We start from the raw sequence: 21,096 nt of genomic DNA, 5'->3' as shown, positions 1-21,096 counted from the left end.
AGAGCGACGGCGGGCCCGCCCGACGCTCCCTCGGCACCCAAAAAGACCCCCTGCGCTCGCTTAGCGCCCACCCGGCCGCTCGCTTGGCAACCACCCAAGGTTGCCTCTGCACCCACCCAGCCGCTCGCTCGGCACCCAAAACCCGCTCGCTCGGCCTGCCGGGGCCCCTCCACCCCACCCACCCCAACCACCACATTTCAGGGTATCTTGCGGTGCCGGGGGCCGCACCGGGTGCCCCCAGCCCCATCGGCGTCCCCTCGCCCACCCTGGCGCAGCCCGGGGCCGTCTTGGCGCGGCCGCAGCGGGGGCCGGGTGCTGATAAGAGGCGCCGGGTGCGATAAGGGAGGGAATGCACCGGCGGTGCGGTGGGACACACCCCGCCAGGGCCAGCGCAAACGCCGCGATGGTGAAGGGACCCCGAGAGCCGCCGCGGCCCCCAGCCCGGTGACGGTCCTTCCCTGGGGTGGGCGCAATGGAGGGGGGGGACAGGATGGGACGGGGGGGGCACAGAGAGGTCGGGGGCACCCCGTGAGGGCAGGGGGGTGCCCCGGCTGGGGTGCAGAGCCGCCCGCAACCTCCCTGGGGTCCCGGCTCCACCTCCCCCCCCGGCCAGTTAAACCAGTAAAACCAGTTGGGGGTCCTGCTGCTTGTCCCCGGCCTGGTGTGAGCCGTGGGGGTCCTGGGGCCAAGAGCCCGGCTCTGCCCAGTTCTCCCAGTTCCCTTTGGGTGCAGCTCCCGGCTCTGCCCAGTTCCCCCAGTTCCCGTCGGGTGCAGCTCCCGGCTCAGCCCAGTTCCCTTCGGGTGCAGCTCCCGGCGCTGCCCAGTTCTCCCAGTTCCCTTCGGGTGCAGCTCCCAGTGCTGCCCAGTTCCCCTCAGGTGCAGCTCCCAGCTCAGCCCAGTTCTCCCAGTTCCCCTCGGCTGCAGCTCCCGGCTCTGCCCAGTTCTCCCAGTTCCCTTTGGATGCAGCTCCCGGCTCTGCCCAGTTCTCCCAGTTCCCTTTGGGTGCAGCTCCCGGCTCTGCCCAGTTCTCCCAGTTCCCTTCGGGTGCAGCTCCCAGCGCTGCCCAGTTCCCCTCAGGTGCAGCTCCCAGCTCTGCCCAGTTCTCCCAGTTCCCCTCGGCTGCAGTTCCCGGCTCTGCCCAGTTCTCCCAGTTCCCCTCGGCTGCAGTTCCCAGCTCTGCCCAGTTCTCCCAGTTCCCTTCGGGTGCAGCTCCCGGCTCTGCCCAGTTCTCCCAGTTCCCTTTGGGTGCAGCTCCCAGCGCTGCCCAGTTCTCCCAGTTCCCTTCGGGTGCAGCTCCCAGCGCTGCCCAGTTCCCCTCAGGTGCAGCTCCCAGCTCAGCCCAGTTCTCCCAGTTCCCTTCGGGTGCAGCTCCCAGCGCTGCCCAGTTCCCCTCAGGTGCAGCTCCCAGCTCAGCCCAGTTCTCCCAGTTCCCCTCGGCTGCAGTTCCCGGCTCTGCCCAGTTCTCCCAGTTCCCCTCGGCTGCAGTTCCCAGCTCTGCCCAGTTCTCCCAGTTCCCTTCGGGTGCAGCTCCCAGCGCTGCCCAGTTCTCCCAGTTCCCTTTGGGTGCAGCTCCCAGCGCTGCCCAGTTCCCCTCAGGTGCAGCTCCCAGCTCTGCCCAGTTCTCCCAGTTCCCCTCGAGTGCAGCTCCCAGCGCTGCCCAGTTCCCCTCAGGTGCAGCTCCCAGCTCAGCCCAGTTCTCCCAGTTCCCCTCGGCTGCAGCTCCCGGCTCTGCCCAGTTCTCCCAGTTCCCTTTGGGTGCAGCTCCCGGCTCTGCCCAGTTCTCCCAGTTCCCTTCGGGTGCAGCTCCCAGCGCTGCCCAGTTCCCCTCAGGTGCAGCTCCCAGCTCAGCCCAGTTCTCCCAGTTCCCCTCGGCTGCAGTTCCCGGCTCTGCCCAGTTCTCCCAGTTCCCCTCGGCTGCAGTTCCCAGCTCTGCCCAGTTCTCCCAGTTCCCTTCGGGTGCAGCTCCCGGCTCTGCCCAGTTCTCCCAGTTCCCTTTGGGTGCAGCTCCCAGCGCTGCCCAGTTCTCCCAGTTCCCTTTGGGTGCAGCTCCCAGCGCTGCCCAGTTCCCCTCAGGTGCAGCTCCCAGCTCTGCCCAGTTCTCCCAGTTCCCCTCGAGTGCAGCTCCCAGCGCTGCCCAGTTCCCCTCAGGTATAGTTCCCAGCTCTGCCCAGTTCTCCCAGTTCCCTTCGGGTGCAGCTCCCGGCTCTGCCCAGTTCTCCCAGTTCCCTTTGGGTGCAGCTCCCGGCTCTGCCCAGTTCTCCCAGTTCCCTTTGGGTGCAGCTCCCAGCGCTGCCCAGTTCCCCTCAGGTGCAGCTCCCGGCTCTGCCCAGTTCTCCCAGTTCCCCTCGAGTGCAGCTCCCAGCGCTGCCCAGTTCCCCTCAGGTATAGTTCCCAGCTCTGCCCAGTTCTCCCAGTTCCCTTCAGGTGCAGCTCAGAGCTCTGCCCAGTTCTCCCAGTTCCCTTTGGGTGCAGCTCCCAGCTCTGCCCAGTTCTTCCAGTTTGCCCCAGGGGGCAGCTGCCAGCCCTGCCCAGGGCTTTCCAGTTTACCCAGGTTGCAGCGCTCAGCCTTTCCCAGTTCATCCCAGTTCCCCCTTGGCGTGCAGCGCTCAACCTTTCCTAGTTCATCCCAGTTCCTCTTTGGGGTGCAGTGCTCAGCCTTTCCCAGTTCATCCCAGTTTCCCCAGAGTGCAGCTCCCCTCCCTGCCCAGTTCTCCTCATTTGTCCCATGACTTCTCTTGCTACACCTCCCAGCCATTCCCAGTTGCTCCCAGTTGCCACTCCCAGCCCTTCCAGATCAATCTTAGTTCCCCCTTGGGGTGCTACTCCCAGTCTTTCCCAGTTGCTCCCAGTTCACCCCAGGTGCTGCTCCCGCCCTTTCTGGTTGCTCCCAGTGACTCCCAGTTCACCCCAGGTGCTGCTCCCACCCTTTCTGGTTGCTCCCAGTGACTCCCAGTTCACCCCAGGTGCTGCTCCCACCCTTTCTGGTTGCTCCCAGCAGCTCCCAGTTCACCCCAGTGGTTTCCAGTTGCTCCCAGCGGCTCCCAGTTCACCCCAGGTGCTGCTCCCGCCCTTCCCAGTTGCTCCCAGCTGCTCCCAGTTCACCCCAGTTGCCTCTCCCAGTGGCTCCCAGGTGCCGCTCACCTGCCCGTCAGCCCCGGCGCGGTCGCTGCCAATGGGGCCGGGGTGCCCGGCAGCGGCAGAAATTGCCGAACGCGGGTGACGCAGCCCCGAGCACCCCACCCCATCCACAAACTTCCTCCCCGCGGCCGCCCCGGCCACACGCCCCGGCTGACGCACGGCACCGGCCACGACGCCTCCGGCCCCCCCGCCCGCCGTGGGGCAGGGGACGGGGGTCCCGGTCCCCCCTGAGCCGCTGCAGGGGCGAGGGGAGGGGGAACGGCCCGAATTTGGGGGGTTTTGAGCTGAAAATAGCATCGGGGGGGGGGCCCAGCTCCCGTACCCCCAAAGGATGCAAGCGTCTGAGCTCCGAGACCCCCAACGCGGACCCACGCGTCCGGGCTTGCGGACCCCCTCCGAGGTGTGAGACCCCCCAAACTGGACCCACGTGTCCGACCCCCGGGACCCCGAAGGACCCGCACCTCCAAGATCTGAGGCCCTCCCCCCAATGCAGCCCCCCCCCCCCCCGCGTGCCTGAGCCCCCCCCAGGCCCCCCAAAGGACCCCCAGATCCAACCTCACTCCCCCTCCCCAACACGGACCCCCACATCCCAGCCCTCAGCCCCCCAACACACACCAGTGAGACCTCAGGGTGGTGGTGGGGGGTGTCACAGCCTGTTAGGGGGCACCTGGGGGGGGGGTCCCCAAAAACTCACGCCGCTTCACCGCCTCCAGCCATGTGTCGGGCGCCGGGTTGATGGGGACAAAGGCCACCACCGCGCAACGCTCGGGGACGTCGCCCATGGTGGGGTGGGGGGGACCCTGGCATCCCCGTCCCCAGGACCTGGGTGCAGGGGGGCTGCAGCACACCTGAGCCCCCACCTGCACCCACTGACCCTATTTAAACCCAACCCAGCCCCTTCCCCTTCTCCTGGCCGGATCCTGCCCCAATTCATCCCCTCGCCTTGGTGGACCCCCAGGGTGGTACCCCCTTCATCCCCACACGCAGGGTCTTTGGCGGGGGGGGGGGGGGGGAGAAAATGAGCCCTGGGGGGATCCCAGGGTGTGGGGGGACCCCAGGGTTTTGGGGGTAGGGACCCGGCAGCCGGGTTTGCGGCACGGCGGGGGCCCACGTGGGTCACGGTGACGACAACGGGACGGATCCGGGGTGTGATGTCGGTGACGGTGGAGGAGGTGCTGATGGAGGACCAGCGTCGGAGACAATCCAGGTCCTGTGTCCCCTGTGTCCCCCACCACCCCGGTCCCCTCCTGCCTCCCCGGGACCCCAAAATATCCCCAGTTTCCCCCCTCCCTGCACCCCCAGGTCCCCTCCTCTGCATCCCCAGAGCCCCCCACCCCTAGTCCCCAGGACCCCAGAGTGTCCCCAGGACCCCAGACAGTCCCCAGAGCCCCTTCTGCATTCCTGGGTCCCCAAAACATCCCCGATTTCCCCCCACTGCACCCCCAGACCCCCAGTCCTCTCCCTTGGTCCCCTCCCAGGACCCCAGAGCATCCCCTGGTCCCCTCCTGGGACCCCCAAACATCTCCCTGATCCTTCCCCTGGTCCCTGGGACCCCTGAGCATCCCCAGAGCCCCTTCTGCATTCCTGAGTCCCCAGAATGCTCCCAGTTTCCCCCCCCTGCACCCCCAGTCCCCCCCTCTGCATCCTCAGACCCCCATCACCACTACTCTTCTCCCTCAGTCCCCCCCCCCCAGGTCTCTGGGTCCCCAGAGCACCCCCAATCCCCTCCCGGGACCCCAGAGTGTCCCCCAAATTGCCAGTTCTCTGGCTGTGGGCTCCATCGGACCCTGGGCTCTCTGAGACCCCTCCCCGGGCAGCACCAGACGTGTCCCACCAACACCGTGCACCCCAGGACCGCCCCCTGCCCAGGACTGTGGGCCCCCCGCTCTCACCCTACCCAGGGACAGCGCAGCCCCGAGGGGCCACCGAGCCCCTGCCGTGGGCACACAGCCGCCCCAGACCCATTTGGGGCCCCCCCAGACCCATTCAGAGCCACGCAAGCCACCGTTCCCACCAAGAAATTTTATCCGGCTGCGGCAGCCGCCCCCTTTTAAAAAAAGACCAAAGTAGTAAAAAAAAACCCCACAAAAAAAGTATAAAAATATACATATGGAAAGGATAAAACCGTCTGCGCGGGGGGAAACGGGGGCTGCCAGGGCGCTCAGCCCCTCCGTTGCCCCCCCAGGGATGGGGGGGTGGGTTGCGAGGGGGGGGTCCCCATCAGTCCAGGGTGATGCCGACGGTGGCCAAAGCCTCCACCACCCAGGGGGGGACCCGCTCCCGCGCCCCGTACATGGTGCTCATGAACTCCCGGACGAATTCGGGGAAGCGCTGGGCCAGGATGTTCTCCCGGATGGAGCTCATCAGGTTCAGCTGTGGGAAAGCGTGGGGAAATTGGGGGGGAGAGGGGTTAAAGAGGAGGCTGGGCAACCCCCCCCCGGTGCTGTCACGGCCCCCCCGGGACCCCCAGCCCCACCTGGTAGGCGATGTTGTGGATGGTGAGGTGGTGCAGGGCGGCCGTCTCGCTGCGGATCAGGGCGTGCAGGTACGCGCGGTTGTGCCTGGATGGGGGGCACAGAGATGGGGGGGGGTCAGATCCCCGTCTTGGCTTCCCTCCCCCCCCCCCCCCCCCCCCCCCCATTTCCCACCCACCCACCTCTGGCACGTGGGGCAGTCGCAGTTCTCGTCGATGGGACGGAAATCTTTGGCGAATTGTTTGTTCTTCAGCGGCAGCGAACCCCAGGGGACCAGCGCCGAGCCGAAACGCTGCAGAGAGGGGAGGGGGGGTCAGGGCTGAGGGCCCCCCAACCTCTGGGGGGGTCGTGTGTGTGTGTCCCAGCCCCCCCCAGAGCCTCTTACCGCCGTCCGGGTGGGGAAGACGCAGTCGAACATGTCGCAGCCCAGAGCGACGCAGACCACCAGGTCGGTGGCGTAGCTGCGGAGGGGAGCGGGGGCTGAGCTGGGGGGGGGCGGGGGCTGAGCCCCACTTCCCCCCCCCCACCCACCCACGGGACCTACCCCACGCCCATCAGGTATCGGGGCTTGTCCCGGGGCAGGCGGTCGGTGCTGAGCTTCACCATCCTCCAGAAGCGGTCCTTCTCCTCGCCCCCGCTCAGGCCCCCGATGGCGAAGCCGGGGACGTCGCGACGGGTCATTTCTGGGGGGGGGAGACACAGGGGACGGGGGCTGCGAGCACCCCATGGACCCCCCCGACCCCCCTCCCCCAGGAGCCTGGCAGTGGGGGGGCAGGAGGTGGATGGGGAGCAAGAAGATGGGAAATGGGGGGAATGTAGGGAGCAGGAGGAAGATGAGGAGTGGGAGGAGGATGGGGAGGGGGAGGAAGATGGGGAGGGGGAGGAAGATGGGGAATGGGAACCTGATGGGGAGCTGGGGGAGGATGAGGAGTGGGAGGAAGACGGGGAATGGGGGGGACCAGATGAGGAGTGGGAAGAAGGTGGGAAGAGGGAGGAGGACGAAGAGCAGATGGGGAATGGGGATGGGGAAGAGGGAGGAAGGTGAGGAGCAGGTGGAGGATGGGGAATGGGAAGAGGATGAGGAGGAAGGCAGGGAGGGGGAGGACAATGAGGAGCAGGAGAAAGATGGGGAATGGGGGCAGATGGAGTGGGAAGAGGATGAGGAGTGGGAGGAAGATGAGGAGCAGGTGGAGAATGGGAAGATGACGGGGAGCAGGAGGAAGGCAGGGAGGGGGAAGAGGATGAGGATGAGGAGCAGAAGGAAGGCAGGGAGGAGGAACACGGCCGCACTACCTTCCAGGCACTTGGTGCGCAGGGCCGGATCCAGCCCCCCCTGGATGATGGCGAAGAGCTTCTGCTGCTCGGGGCGGCGGTTGGCGGCGATGCAGCGGTCGAGCCAGCGGATGGACCTGGGGGGGGGGGGCGGGGGGGTCAGGGTGTGGGGGTCCAGGGGGGTCTGGAGGGGTCTGGGGGGGTCCCGGACCTGTGCATGGCCTCCTCAACCCGCGGCCCCGTCGTGGTGCTGCTCACCACGTCGTCCAGCTGCATCATGATGTCGGCGCCTGGGGGGGGGGGGGTGAGGAAGGGTGGGGGGATGTCCCAGGACATCGCCCCCCCCCCCCCTCGGATTTTGGGGTTCAGCCACCCCCCCGTGGACTCACCCAGGGCGTTCTGGATCTCGATGGACTTCTCGGGGCTGAGCAGGATCTCCTCCCCGCCATAGGGGGAGCGGAAGCGGACCCCCTCCTCCGTCACCTCCGACAGCTCCACCAGCGAGACCATCTGGAAGCCCCCGCTGTCCTGGGGGGCGGTACAGGGGAGGTGCTGGGGGGGACCCCAATAATGGGGGGCTCGGGGGGGATGGGGGGGTGATGCCCCACGTCCCTGGGGCAGGGGGGGCTGGTGGATCGGGAGACCCGGAGCTGCGGGGTCAGGGTCAGGGGAGCTGGGGGTCCCTGGGTGGGGGTCCTGGGGATTCCCCCCCTTCTCAAGTGGGGTCCTGGGGGTGTCCCCCCCACAGGTTGGGGTCCTGGGGGTGTTGTTGCCTCCAGGTGGGGGTCCTGGGGGGGTGTGTTCCCCACAGGTGGGGTCCTGGGGGTCTCCCCCTCCCCGCAGGTAGGAGTCCTGGGGGTCTCTCGCCCCCCTGAAGTGGGGTCCTGGGGCTGTGTGTCTCCCAGGTGGGGGTCCTGGGGGTCTCCCCCCCCCTCCAGGTGGGGGTCCCGGCCCCCCCTCACCGTCAGCAGGTTGTGGGGCCAGTCCATGAAGCCGTGGAGACCACCGGCGCGCTGCACCAGCTCCGGGCCCTGCGGTGGAGGGGGGGGGGTGTCACATGGAGGGGGGCCCAGCCCAGGGCCAGGGGGACCCCCAGGGGGCGGAGCTAGCGCGCACGGGGGCGGGGCAATGCAGGGGGCGGGGCCACCCCGAGTCCGCTCTCCCATGGGCACAGGTGGTCCGAGCCCCCCCGGGGCGGGGCTATCCCAAGGGGCGTGGCGTGGTCACCGCAGGGGGCGTGGCCTTCCCAGGGTTGCCTCTGAGACTTTTAAGGGCACAAGGGGGCGTGGCGGGCCCGGGTGCGGGGTCTACGGGGGGCGTGGTCATCGAGGGGGAGGCGTGGTCATCCCGGGAGCGGGGGCGTGGGCACTCGGGAGGCGTGGCCTTCTTCAGGGTTCCCTCCGGGACTTTTCAGGGCAAAAGGGGGCGTGACCCTCCCGGGAGCGGGGTCTACGGGGGGCGTGGCCATCGATGAGGGGGCGGGGCCCTCCGGTGCCCGATGCTCGCCGGTGTCTGCGGGCGCGCCCGGCCCCGGTTCGCCCCTCCCGGTTCCCCCCTCCCTTCCCTCCCGGCCCCCGCCGCGGCGGCGCTCACCGGCCGCGTGCCCAGGTGGTAGGTGTTGCCAAGGCAGATGCGGCAGCCGAGGGCGGCGAGCTGGGCAGCCGTGACGCCTTTGGCGGTACCGCGGGTACCCACGGGCATGAAAACGGGGCAGGGAACGGGGCCGTGCGGCAGCCGTAGCTCGCCGGCCCGCGCCCGGCTCCGCCCGCACTCCGCCGTTATCCGCAGCAGCGGCGCCGGGCCCGGCCCCATCGCCCTGGGCGCCGCCATCTTCCCGCTTTCCCACGTGACCCACGCTTCCGGCCGCCCCCGCGTCCCGCCGGAAGTAGCCGTAACCGGGGGCAACGCGGCCGCCATGTTGGGGCTTCGGCCTCTGCGCTGGGCCTCGGTGGGGGCGCGGAGGGGGGCGGGGGGGAATCCCTCCTCCGGCCCCCGTGTCCCCCAGGGAGAGCCCCCTCCTTTCCTCCTCCCCGTGATCCCCGGGAGAGCCCTCTCTCCTCCCCGCCGCGGCGAGCCCCAGCCTCTGCTCTCCTGTCCCTTGGGAGGGCCCCCTCCCCTGGTCCCTATGTCCCCGAGGGAGAGGCCCCTCTTCTGCCTCCCTCGTCCCGGGGAGAGCCCCCTCCCCTGGTCCCTAAGCCCCCCAGGGGAAGCCCCCTCCTCCGTCCACTTGTCCTCGGGCAGAGCCCCCTACCCTGGTCCCTAAGCCCCTCCAGGGGAAGCCCCCTCCTCCACTTCCCTGCCTCAGTTTCCCCTCACACAACAGCTCTGTCTGTCCCCTTGGGATCCTCCGTGCCAGCTGCACCCAGGATTTCAGCCTGGGGTGCCTCCTCGTTGGGACCATCAAAGCCCCGAGCAGGTCTGAGCATGGGGAGACCCCCCCTCCCTTTACCCCTTAGCACCCCATTTTCCCCCTGGGGCAGGTCTTGGGCGGTGTTGAGGCCCGGCGGGGTCCAGGCACCCCATGTCAGGTCGGTGGAGGGTCCAGCACGGGTAGGAGCAGCAGCTCGGGCCTCGCATGGGAAGCCCAAGCTAGGGAAATATTCCCTGTTTTGATATAAATGACTGTTTCTGTTTCTCCAGACTCTGCCATAATCTGCTCCCGGCGCGAGGGAGGCGAGCGTGCCGGCTCGGTGTGTGGGAACCCGCCTGTCTAAAGGAGGTAACCTCCCCTGGGAAGAGCTATCAGTTCCCAAAACGGATATACGGTTCTTTATAGGGGAACTCGGCAGAGAGTTTATGACTGCGCTCTTTGGGGGGGGGGCTCTGCCTTCCTAGTCAGACCATCTGCTGGGATTGGGGGATGTGAACTGGTGAGGGGGAGCTGGGGAGGAGAAGGGACCAGGGGCCTGCCCCGAGCTGATTCGGTACGCCAGGAGCATCCTGTTAGAAATTACTTAAACCCAAATTAAAACGGCCTTCAGGAACGATCCAGAAATCCCTGGCGCCCTCCTCTGTGGTGAGGAGGGCTCAGGCGAGAGGCTGAGGTGCAGAAACAGCCCCCCAGGCAGGGGAGGGGCTCGGCCATAACACCACTCCGGGCTCCAGCCCGCTGGACGCTGCGGGCAGCCCTGCCTGTACTGCTGCCCTGCTGTCACCATGGCTGCTGTGTGCCGTGGGGCTGTCCTGGGATCCCTGGCGATCTCGTTATAGCGTTAACGAGCCGGATGAGGTACGGATGCTCAGAGAAGCAGAGGCACGCCGCAGCCTGGGCTCCGATGGAGCTGTGGCTTCTGGAGGAATCACCCCCGGAGCTGTGTCACCTGCACCTGGGTCAGCAGAGCCTGGAGCAGCCTGGCCTGCCAGCAGCTGATCCCAGCCCCTCCCTCCTCTGCTCTCCCTCCTGAAACTGCGGGGTTTTTATCTCGGAAATCTCATTGGGAATCTGGTAATCGACTCGCTAAGTGCAGCGAGGGATTTAATTACCCTTTCCCAGAGAGGGGAAGAGGAAGGGAAACAGCCTCTGGCCTCTCTGCAGCCTCCCGCCCCGCTCCTCCCTCTGCATCGCTGGGGACCGGCAAAACCGCGCCGGTGGCTCGGTGCCACCGCGGGACCCTGGCTCCCTCCCTTCCTTGCCATCCCTCTCCCCACCGGCAGCTCCCGCGGGGCAGCTTTGCCATTTCGGAGCTAAACGGTTGAGTTCAGGTTACGGTAATGCCATCGGGTTCGAATAACCCAGGGGACACCAATCTTCCCCCCCGACCTGCTGTGGTTGTGCCTGGGGGGTTGTAGTGGGGACAGACCCCCTCCCCTTCCCCATTCTGGGGACGTGCTGCTGCTGGTACTCGGCTCCCCCCCCTCCCCGTTGCGGGAAAGCCGGGGGCTGGAGGCCAGCATCCCAGTCACAGTTCGTCTGTGTCTGAAACCGGCCGCGTCTCTTCCCAGCTGGTCCGAAATTGGAACAGGGACAGGTTTGGTAAATGCCGTCCCACCCGGGAGGTGGCTGTGACTGAGTTTTGGGGCTCAGTCACCCACGGGGACCCAGGAGCGGGGCTGGTGTCCCCCCCCCCTCCTCTCTGGTGACACCGGGACGTTCCGGTGGTGCCGTGAGCCCTGGGTCTGGACAGGAGGGTAGGTGCTGGCCACGCTGGTGCTGCAGTGACCGGAGCTGTGACAATCCACATCTTCTCCTTCCCTTTCCCAGCTGGAAGATGGATGCGGTGCATCCCGGCCGGACCGAGCCCCCGGCCCCACGGCAGCCGGAGGCGCAGGACCGACCGAACCGGCGGATGGTGGATCGGCTGAGCCCGGAGCTCCGGATGGAGAAATACATCCTACTGAGCATGGACGGGAAGCTGCTGGGACCAGAGCTGAGCCGGATCCGGAGCGGTAGGGATGCTGGGAGGGAGAGTTTGCCCCCAGGAAAGGTTGGGGGCAGCCCCCCAGTTCAGGCCCTGGGGCTGGGGGGGGGGGCAGCTCTCACCCCGCCTGGATTTGGAAGGTCCCTGTCACCCCCAAATTCAGGCACCGCCACCCCGGGGGCATGGTGTGGCACTGCCGCCGAGTGTTTTTTGGGGTGTCGCGGGATTCTCCGCTCCCCGAATCGCGAGAGGAGCCCCGGCAGGAGTCTGGGGGGCCGGCCGGGGGCTGACGGTGCCTCTCCGCCACCTCTCCCTGCCCCAGAGATGGCCCTGCCGCTGGAACGCCCCGACTCTGACCTACCCCAGGACCTGCCCTCCGGCTACCTCTGCCGCCAGCGCCGTTCCCTGCCCACCTTCCCGCTGCCCCCCGGCCCCCAGACCCCCGCCGAGCTCAGGTAGGTGATGCCGACGGCACCTCCCGGCGACGGGTCCCGGCGATGGCCGCCCGCGCCCCCTGGCCCCGACACCCCCCTCTCCCCATCTTTTCCAGGAGCAGCTCGGACGTTCTCTGCGCTGGCCGGTTCCCGGCGGGACTCAGCCAGTTGGTGACTGGCATGCAGACCCCGGTCTCGCCGCGACGCCGGGGCAGCCCGCCGGCACCGGAGAGCGGCTGGGGAGGCGCGGGGCGGTGAGGGGAGCCCCCTCCCCGCTCTGTGCGAGGCGAGGGTGTGAAATAAAGACACCCCGCTCCTCCTTCAAGGCGACTGCCGTGGCCGGGGTTTTGGTGCTGGGGGGTCCCCCGGGGGGCGAGGGGGTCGGCCCGGTCCCGGGGCCTCGCCTCGAGGGCTGCCGTCGGTAGCGTGCGCGTCTACACGGGGTTCTACGGTCACTGGGCTGTGCCCGGGGAGGGCGGGGGAAAGACCAAAGCAGCCAATCGGTTGGCAGGGACTGTTGATCGGCATCCGGCTAGGCGAATCGCGAGAGGGGGTTTTTCCCCCCTCCCTGCCCGGTTTCCCTCCGATTCGCTTCTTCGGCTAGGTTGGTCGATCTGGGGGAGTGGCGGGTGCGCTGTCCAATGAGAGGGAGGGCGGGTGGGGAGAGGCGAATGAAGTCGTCGGTCTCCTTCGGGTGGCGGTTCGCTAGCTTTCCGGAGCGGCAGTCGTCTCTGCCAATGAAATGGCAGGAGCGCTGTCGGGGGCCGGGAGCTACAGCGGCACCGCCTCAGCTGACAGGCCAGCTCCACCTCCCATTGGCTGATAGGGATGAGCGGCGCGGTGGGCGACCAATGGAGCGGTAGAGAAGGGGGCGTGGCTTCCCCCTCTCCCACCCTCCCTGCCGACTGATAGCCCGCTGCTCCGCTCCGCTCGGCTGGTTCCTCTGATGGGCGGCCGAGCCGGCCAATGGCCGCGCGGCCTGAAGGGAACGGGGCGGGCCCGGCGGAGCGGCGCCCCGGGGGTGTCGCCAGTGCCGGATGAGGAGACTCGGAGGGGAAGTTTGGTCGCCGCCGCCGCGGGCCCTGTGAGGAGGAGCCGCCGCCGGGAGAGCGGGAGCGTGGTCCCGTCCCCTCCTCCCCTCCCCGCGCCGCCATGGGGAACCGGGGCATGGAGGAGCTGATCCCGCTGGTGAACAAGCTGCAGGACGCGTTCAGCTCCATCGGGCAGAGCTGCCACCTCGACCTGCCGCAGATCGCCGTGGTGGGCGGGCAGAGTGCGGGCAAGAGCTCGGTGCTGGAGAACTTCGTGGGCCGGTGAGTCGCGGGGCGGCGGGGGGGGGGGGGGGGGGGCGGGCGGGGCGGACGACGACGGCGCCGTCGCCGCCGTTGCCGCTCGCCCGCCCGCCCGGCGCTGCGCCGCTGGCGTAAGCGCGCTTCGTGAATCCCGCTGGCGTAGGGCGCGGCCGCGGCCTGAGGGACCCCGCGCGCTCCGCCGCCTTCTACGCAAACTGCGCAGCGCCCCGCCGGCCCGCTCCGCTCCCCTCGCCCCGCCGTGCCTTACGCACTTGGCGCAAGGCGCGGCCCCCCGGGGATGGGGGGGGGGGGGGGAGCGGGTCACCGGCGGACCCTTACGCTAGCGGCGCAGGTGGGGGCTCGGGCCGTGGCTGGCGCGTACGGCGCTGGCGTAAGGGGGCTCTGGGAATACGGCGGGGAGCCGGGGATGCCGGGCCGTGGCAGGTGCAGGCCGGCTGCACCGGGGCCCCCGCACCGTCCCGGCCCCCCCCCCCCCCCTCCGGCCCCACCAGCGAGACGGCGGCGATGCCGCGACCGTGGAGGATGCTGCCGGGCCCGTGAACCTGCCACGGGCCTCCCGCCCACCGAGGAAGCTCGTCCCGGTGCGTGTCGGCGTCTCTGGATTCTCCTGGGATGCCCTGGGAATGCTGCCCGGCGGGAGCGGGTGATGCTGAACCCCCCCAGCAGGATGCTGAACCGGAGAGCCGGCAGAGCGGGAGCGCATGTTTTCACCCGTCTCGCTCCCCATCATCGTCCTTGGCGCGAGCGCGGTTGCTCGCCGGCTTACGCCGTAAAGACGCTTCTGTTTCCAAGCTGATAGCGTTGGGCTCCGCGGTCGTTCCGGCAGCTGGGTTTTGGCGGCCTGCTCGTGTTGGGGACGTGTGCCCTCGAGATAGGGCCGAGCTCTCGGTCAGAGGTGTCAGAGCCTTGCTACAGGGCCGGTCGGCACGGACAGGATAAGGCAAGGCCACAGGCTTGACACCCAGCCTGGGGGGTGAAGGGTGGGGAGGAGAACACGTCCGGCTCGATAACAGGGGGTAGCAGAGCTGATTTCACCCCATGCTACCGCTGCGGGGTTTAAAAAATCTTGCCAGGCGCTTTCGAAATCCACCATAATTGCTAATAACTTCTGCTTCTGCACCAAAACGCCATAAGCAGAGTTGCTTCTTTGGCCTTCTTGACCTTTTGTCTCTCCCCCTCTGCCTTTATGGGGATGGCAGTACCAGTCAGGCAATTAATGGCTTGGCTCTGGGCTGGTCTTCATTTCCTTGGGCGCCTGCTCCGTCCATGGGGTAAGGAGCTGTCGTTGTCGCTGGATTCCTGCTGCTTTGTTCCCGTCCTCGCCTGTCCCTTGATCTAGGGCTGCTTCTTTCTCCGTCTGCATCACACGATGGGGTTCCCATCCCGGCTGGGGCGGATGCTGTAATATTAACAATAGCAGCCTTCCTGTGACGTCATTCCGTCCTGACACGGGCCGGCGCGGACCTTGTCACTGACAAAACGGCGGCGGCTCAGTCCCGCTCTTCCACGGCGCCTATGTTAACCTTAACGATCCCCAAAAAAGCAGGCCAGACAGTTTTTCCGATGTTTTGGGCTGGTTTTGGCGTTCTGGTTGCTGCGGAGACATGCCAGTGGTTCCCTTTCTCTGTAGAAAAGCGTAATTCGAAAGCACCGCCTGAGTTTTCCCTGCTGTCGTGCTTTTCTGCCCTTGGATTTTTTCGCTTGTGTAATGTTTTTCCGAGTGGTGAGGTCAGGATCCGGAGCCCGCTGTGTGCTCCATCACCTGACACGATTTGCCTCTTCTTTTATCCTCACGCGGGTCGGATTCGTAGCGTGGATTCGCGGCCAGGGGTGCTTTTTCAGCCCGCTGTTGTTGGCGTGGGAGGGAGAGGAGGAGTTGGCTGGACCGGCGGAGCTCGAACTCCCCCAGACTAAACTCGCGTCTGGGCTTTGCCAAGCCTCGCTGCCATTGGGGTTGAAATGGTTGAGTTACTCCCCCTCCTAAATCACTGCCGGTGGAAATTTTGGCAGGCTCTAATTATGGTGCTGCTGGAAAACCAGCCCCGGTAATTAAAAATCTTTGTTTTGCAGCGTTGAAGTCTCTGTCAGAAGGCTTTTAATAAGGGGTTAAGGTGCTCTGCAGACAGCCAGGGTCTGCCCAGGAGGGCTTTCTGCGAGGCTGAATCTGCGCAGTTGTAACCGAGAACCTTTTGCTCCCATCCCATGGCACAAACTTCGTTCTGCAGCTCATGTTAATAACCGCTAATTATGCATGGGGTGGAGTCTGCCCTGCCTTGGTGTCAGCAGTCTCCAACCCTCGGCGCGGTGGTTGCTGTTGTACCAGCGTGTCGGCATCTCCCGCTCTTTGTAGTTGTTGTTTTCCCTGCACAGCTATTCAAATATTTGGGAATACGATAATGAGGAATATAGATTATCGTTACATGCTCTTATAACAGCTCTGCATGATAATTTGGGGATTAATAGCCCGGAAACGGCTCACTTGTTACACCAAGGTTGGGCAGGGACCGCCTGCTTATCTCGGCGCAGCACTTGACGCCGTTGCGGTACCCATCCTGGCGCTTGCGGTTGGGTGAAGCCCGTCGGGTTTTATCCCGTGCCGGTGGCATCGAGCATTTCTCCAGGATGGAGAGTGGTACGCCGATCGGCTGGGGATGAGTGCTGAGGCCTCCAGGCTGTTCTGACAATAAACCAGCCGCACCACGTGAAGCTTGCTCTAGATTTCAAGCTGAATGCATCGAGCCTCCATGCACTGAGCTTGCGAGCCGTGTTTTATCCATGAGAGCTTTTCTGCCTGAAGCCAAGGGGCCGCTTCCGAGCGTGCAAATGCACGTCTGTGTAAAAGCACACACACGGATGGACCTGCTGCTGCTGTTGGGAAGGGAGCTGGGCTTAAAAAAGGACGCTGTCTCTGGCTGAGGAACCAGGCGTTGCTTGTGGAGTCGCATCTGGTGGTTTTAGTTTGCAAAACGTAACGGAAATGGGAAAGTTTCCACGTGGAGTGGTTTTCCTTACAGGAGCCACATGTAAGGTGTAGCTGCCTGGTGGGATGTCAGTGGCTGAAGGATGGGAGACCCCTCGGTGAAGCCTTTGGCCTCTGTTTTTTTTCAAGTTGGAGATGAATAAACAACACAGAGGAAACATGACTGTGCTTTGAAGCTCGCTCAAATCTCTCCGTCCGCTCTGATTTCCCCTTACGGCAGGTCTTGCTGTTCCCGCACACTAACGAAGGCTTCCCGAAGGGATGCAGGAGGCCTACCGTGCCAGCTAACTATGTTTCCTTCTGGAAACAGCTGGTTAGAAACGGGCAGTGGAGGCTATTTTTGCTGATCTCTCCCCCTTTTGTAGCTGTTTGACCTTTAATCTTGGCTTTTGGACCCATTAGGAAGGCGCAGGGCCGGCTGGATGCCTCTGTAGGAAGCCTGACTTCGAGCCTGGCATCCTGTCTCCCGTAACGAGCTGTGCCGTGTTCTTCGGTGTTGTATCCCGGTCCCCGGCATGCCACCCAGCCTCGGCTAGCAAGGTGGAGACAGGGGCAGGATGCGGATGAGGCTGTTTGGGCTCGTCCCCCTGCCTTATCTTGTATCCCTATTGAGAGAAGCCACAGGGAAAGACATTGTTCCCTCTTCACAATAAGTAATTTTGCTTGATTGCGTTAGGGGTGAATGCAAACTGATTGTTGACACTCGGATAAGGAGTCAGCGGGAGGTCTGGATCCCTGCTCTGTGAATTGCCCCGCTTAGGTGTTTTTTAACTGTTTCAAGAAGCCTAAAGACACTCCTTCATACAGCCTGGTCTGGGGATGGGGCAGTCACACGTTACAGTGGTCCCTTCCATGGCCTAAATGCACAAGAGAAGGGTTATGAGCCCCGCTGAGACCACCATCAGTCGTGCAAAAAGCCTGCGGAGGAGCCAGGAGTTGGGTTCAGCTGCCTGGAGCCCTCTAAACCTGTGAATTTTCTAGATGCTGGGCTTAAATTTATCTGTGGGGAAGGAATCTGTCTCACTGCTGCATCTGTTTCGGCGGGCGTCAAAATAGGTTGGTCTTGCTGTGCGAGGGGTCTGAAGCAACTCAATTCTCTCCTTGAGTGGGGAAAAGCACAAAGGGAAATCTAAAACACTGCATTAAAATTGCGGTACTAGCTGTATTAAAAGCCGTCCCATTGACATCCCGATGAAACGTGCATTGACTGACCCCTCTTTGGAGCCCTTGTCATGTCAGTACAAGCGTGCTAAAGGCGCCGAGCCTCCCCCGGCCCCACTCCGGCTCTCGCAGCGACGCTCCGACAAACGGTGGCGTAAAAGACATTTTCAGAGCCGTATAAAACCCGGCCATTGAGCGCGGCGGCCACTCGGACCGGGCTGACAATGGAGTCGTTGTGATCCGGGCGGTGGGGAGGCCCTCCCATCGGCAGCGTAGTCGAGGAACCAAACCTCAATGGGGCATTATGAGTCCTTCGGAAGGCGTTATCGGTGCTCCCGGCAGTCGTAAATAAAGCTGGGGCTAAGCCGGACGGCCACAATGGCAGGGCTTGGGGGATGGAGGTGGCCGGACCTCGGTGACAGATCCTTTACCTGCGTCAGGCGCAGTCCCCTTCTCCCAGTGGGACGCTGAAAGAGGCACCAGAAAGTGCTTCGGAGACCCCAAAATGGAGATCAACCTCAGCCTTTGCCCCAAGCATCAACAGCTCAGGCCCAAGGTGGCTCGCTGAAGTTTTTGAGCTAGTGCTAATACCGTGTCTAAGCCTCTTGGAGGGAGAATTTATCCACAGGGAAGGATGGAGATGAAAGCGACCTGTTCTTAGGTCTTTTTCACAAATATTCCCCAGGTCTGGTGAGGCTCGGCTGCTTCCGTGGAATCGGCTGCGCCGAGTTGGGGCAGCAGTGCTGCAGGTGTAAATCACGGCTTTGGCTAAATGGATTGGGGAGGATTTTACGGCAGCGATTGTCAGAGGAACGGTGATTTAATTGTGAGGTGTTGCTTTAGAAATGGGGGGACACACTTCTATCGGCAGGCAGAACTGTCTGAAAATGGAGCTAAAGTAAGGGAATTTAGAAGCGAGTGCTCATTAGTGAAAACACATCTTGAGGGGACGTGGCACGACCATCTGGTGGGTCACTTCCCAGGGAGTTTGGGATGTGTTTTCCCTGGATTTTGGGGAAGAGCTGCCACAGGGTTGCTGGTGAAGAATCCGTCAAGATAAACGGGAGCCTAAAACCAGAGAGGGGCCGGGCAGGGACAGGCAGAGCCAGGCAGGGATGGGCAGAGCCTGGCAGGTACGAGGCAGTGCTCGCCGCTCGGGAGCCAGCTCTCAGGTGCCTTTGCCAAGGGAGATTTTATAGGGGACGGGATGTATTAAATGTACTTCCTCCACCAGTGACCTTTGTCTTCTTGCTGTCTTTGTAAAGCTGCGTTTCCTGGTATGGCACTCAAATGGCAAGCGGAGATAGGCGATTGTTCTGAATAAGCAGAGAATGTGGGTTTAATGTTGTCATTTCAAACAGAGGTTTGACCTCACTCCTCGGAGGTTACGTCTCTGAGGTGCGTCATCCCAATTGTGTCTTGCTTCATGCCACCTGTCCCACATCTCTGAGTCACTTTAATGTTTAAAAAATGCCAAAGGGACCTTCTGGCAGGCTCCGGTTTGCCCCCCTCCGTGTTTGCAGTTGGCGTTTTCTTGTGAAGGAGACAGTTCCTGCCAACCCTGGCTGCAAAAATATGTGTGTGCGAGCGGGACTGAGCACAGTAACAGCCCTCGGTTGTAAAAACACCCACTCGCTGCCTTCCACGGGTGCCAGACGGGGTGACCCGGCTCCATGGCTGCACAAGGGCTGGCCCGCGTCTGCTGCCGGGCAGGAGTCGCGCCATCCTCCCCGATGAAGCAGGCTGTTGTTCGGTTTTGCTTCGCGTCAAAAGGGCAGGTTGCTAATGCCTGACCCCGCAGCGTAGCGGCGGGTGAGTTCATGCTCTGCAGCCTGACTCCTCTGAGATTAGCACGCCTTGGGGGGGGCCGGGAGCTGAGGGTTTTATATCGCGAACCCCCCCCAGAGATCATTAACACAGTGATGATGCAGGTAGGTGAATGGAGCAGTGGAGCCTGCCAGGCATGTTCCATCCACTCGGGGGTTGCAGGAGATGCTGTAATGCTCCCCCCACCCCGCCCCGGGACCGATGCTCTCCCCTCCTGGGGTCCCGGGAGAGGTGATGGGGCTGTGGGGAGGGTTTCTACATCTCACAGTATTTATTTCAACAGGAGGAAGCTGCTACCGCTTTCCAAATAGCGTAACAGTGCTCGTCATAGTGAAACTGCAGAGCCATAGCCATACCGGGTAGCGAGCAGTGCTGAAACAGATGTTACTGCTGCTGTCAAGCAGATGCTCTCAAACGCTTCCCTTTCCTGTCGCATCCCACCTCCCATGGCGGGTGCCGCAGGACCTGTCCTCCCAGTTGGGCAGGAAGCTCTTTTCGAGGGTGATAAAACCATGTTTCTATTTAGAGAAACTGCTGCCTCCCCTGTGTGGCTCTGAGTAGGGCTCGATGAGCGGGGTTGGTTCAGAAATCTCCTAGGTGATGTTCGGGTGAAGGTGACGTTCCCAGCGCGGCTGTAATTCACAACGGCAGCTCAGCCAGAGGTGCCGATGTGCAGGGCTGGGTACAGCCGAGGGAGGGGGGTGAATTCCCAGTGGAGTCTCTCCCCCCCACCCCAACCAGGGTGCCTTCAAGTGTGCGTGACAGTGACAGGCACTGCCTGCCCACAATGCCGATCTCGTTTCCTTGGGTTCAGCTGATAAGCTGGATGTGTTCTCTAGTTAATGGAAGCAATAAATCCACTCAACGCTGCCCTGGCCTCTCCCAAGGAGCTCTTATCGCTCCCGTTTCTGAGCAAGCAAAACTACCAGCATGGAGCCACTCAGCAAAACCACTTTCCCGTCCAATTCTCGTCACCCTCAGCCCGGGAGAAGGGAGCTGCAGCCATTTGCTGGGCAATAACGGCCCTAAACAAAGCTGCCTATCGGAGCAGCACCATGTCCAGGCAGGAAAAAAAAAACAACCCACAAAGGCTCTGTGCGCTTGAGCTGACTCCCTGAGCAGGGGGCAGTTCTGCACCTTGTTTCACTCTTTGCAGGGGGCCTTCCTGTGAAGTGGGGTGAAACCATAAAGTATGTGTGGTTTTGGAGAATAAAGAGAAAGCGGTGGGTTTGTACCTTCTGTCAAGGTGTCTTCTTTTTTTCCCTCTGAATTAGCAAAGTATTAAAATCCAGTAGACACTTAAATTTCTTAATGGCTGGCAGCTGGGAAAACGGCTTTCCGAATTCCTGCACCCACAGCCTCGAGAGCAGTCGCTCGGAAGCAATTCATGGCGAAGGCAGTTGTAAGGACGTGGGAGCCGCTCTCCTCTCTGTTACTGCCTGTTCTCTTCCCGCCTGCTTTTGGGGATGAGGAGGCACTCCTGGAGAGCTCTGCCCTCTGAGGACGTCCTTGCACTTGAGGCTCCAATCTCTTCCCTTTTCCGTAGGGAGAGATAGTGGGAGTGGGGGAGGATGGCCTTGAGACCAGGGCAGGCGCTGGGAGAGCACATTCCTGCCCTGCCACCGGTGTCTGTGGTCCCAGGAGCATTTTTCACCCTCTTCCAGCTCCCACTGCAGAGCAGGAACGGGTTCTGTGTAGGATCCAGGTGCGTTCGAGCCCCTGCACAACATCCCCCGGTGCCTGCTGTTTAGATATCAGGGTGATTAACTTGGTACAGCATTAACTTGCTTATTTAACCACATCGGTAAATATCTGTCTTTTAATTCCTTGCAGAGACTTCCTTCCCCGAGGCTCTGGAATTGTCACTCGGCGGCCTCTCATCCTGCAGCTTATCTTCTCCAAGACAGGTATGGTTTGGGCAGGAGAAGCTGCCCAGTTCCCCCGTCAGAAGAGGGAGAGGGTGGTTGAAACCCTTGGCTGGCAGACGCAGCTCTGTCTACCACTCAGATGGGAAGTACCGTCGGCGTTTGGCTGCTTGCCTGTGCTCGAGCCTCTTGCAGATTTGTCGTTTAACGAGCATATGAATATTTCAGTAATGGTTCTGGTTCGTTGGAGTGTTCCGCAAACAAGATTTTCATT

General features: G+C 63.6%; 3 protein-coding genes across 11 annotated transcripts in view; 2 read left to right on the top strand and 1 right to left on the bottom strand.

The window, feature by feature from the left end:
• Window positions 1-403: 403 nt before the first annotated feature.
• On the top strand, window positions 404-3,369 carry DERPC (DERPC proline and glycine rich nuclear protein). Its single transcript, XM_049810577.1, has 5 exons — window positions 404-444; window positions 623-1,077; window positions 1,396-1,521; window positions 2,308-2,455; window positions 3,078-3,369. Exons 1-5 carry the CDS (start codon window positions 404-406, stop codon window positions 3,367-3,369), a joined length of 1,062 nt encoding a protein of 353 aa, XP_049666534.1.
• Window positions 3,370-5,205: 1,836 nt separating this feature from the next.
• QTRT1 (queuine tRNA-ribosyltransferase catalytic subunit 1) lies at window positions 5,206-8,808 on the bottom strand. 2 transcript variants are annotated; one of them, XM_049810942.1, is made up of 10 exons: window positions 8,478-8,808; window positions 7,847-7,915; window positions 7,274-7,436; window positions 7,096-7,174; window positions 6,906-7,021; window positions 6,157-6,295; window positions 5,998-6,073; window positions 5,795-5,904; window positions 5,615-5,699; window positions 5,206-5,511 (listed from the first exon to the last, which is right to left on the bottom strand). In XM_049810942.1, the coding sequence occupies exons 1-10, from the start codon at window positions 8,799-8,801 to the stop codon at window positions 5,359-5,361; spliced, it is 1,314 nt and encodes a 437-aa protein (XP_049666899.1). In that variant the 5' UTR covers window positions 8,802-8,808; the 3' UTR covers window positions 5,206-5,358. The 2 variants fall into 2 exon arrangements, with proteins under 2 accessions (XP_049666899.1, XP_049666900.1); XM_049810943.1 differs by having other exon boundaries at window positions 7,274-7,412.
• A 3,865-nt stretch (window positions 8,809-12,673) lies between these two features.
• Window positions 12,674-21,096, top strand: part of DNM2 (dynamin 2) — a 36,195-nt gene continuing 27,772 nt past the window's right edge. For 3 of the 8 annotated variants that reach the window (XM_049810912.1, XM_049810910.1, XM_049810917.1), the window contains exons 1-2: window positions 12,674-12,989; window positions 20,791-20,864. In XM_049810912.1, coding sequence (XP_049666869.1) covers window positions 12,829-12,989; window positions 20,791-20,864 — 235 coding nt within the window. In that variant the 5' untranslated portion in view covers window positions 12,674-12,828. The remainder of the gene's footprint in view (window positions 12,990-20,790; window positions 20,865-21,096) is intronic. The other 5 variants (XM_049810916.1, XM_049810915.1, XM_049810911.1 and 2 more) reach the window with 2 other exon arrangements.

The sequence above is a fragment of the Accipiter gentilis genome, chromosome 9 (genome assembly GCF_929443795.1).
Source record: "Accipiter gentilis chromosome 9, bAccGen1.1, whole genome shotgun sequence".
Classification (NCBI taxonomy): Eukaryota; Metazoa; Chordata; class Aves; order Accipitriformes; family Accipitridae; genus Astur; species Astur gentilis.
This window is presented reverse-complemented; position numbering and strand designations above follow the sequence as displayed.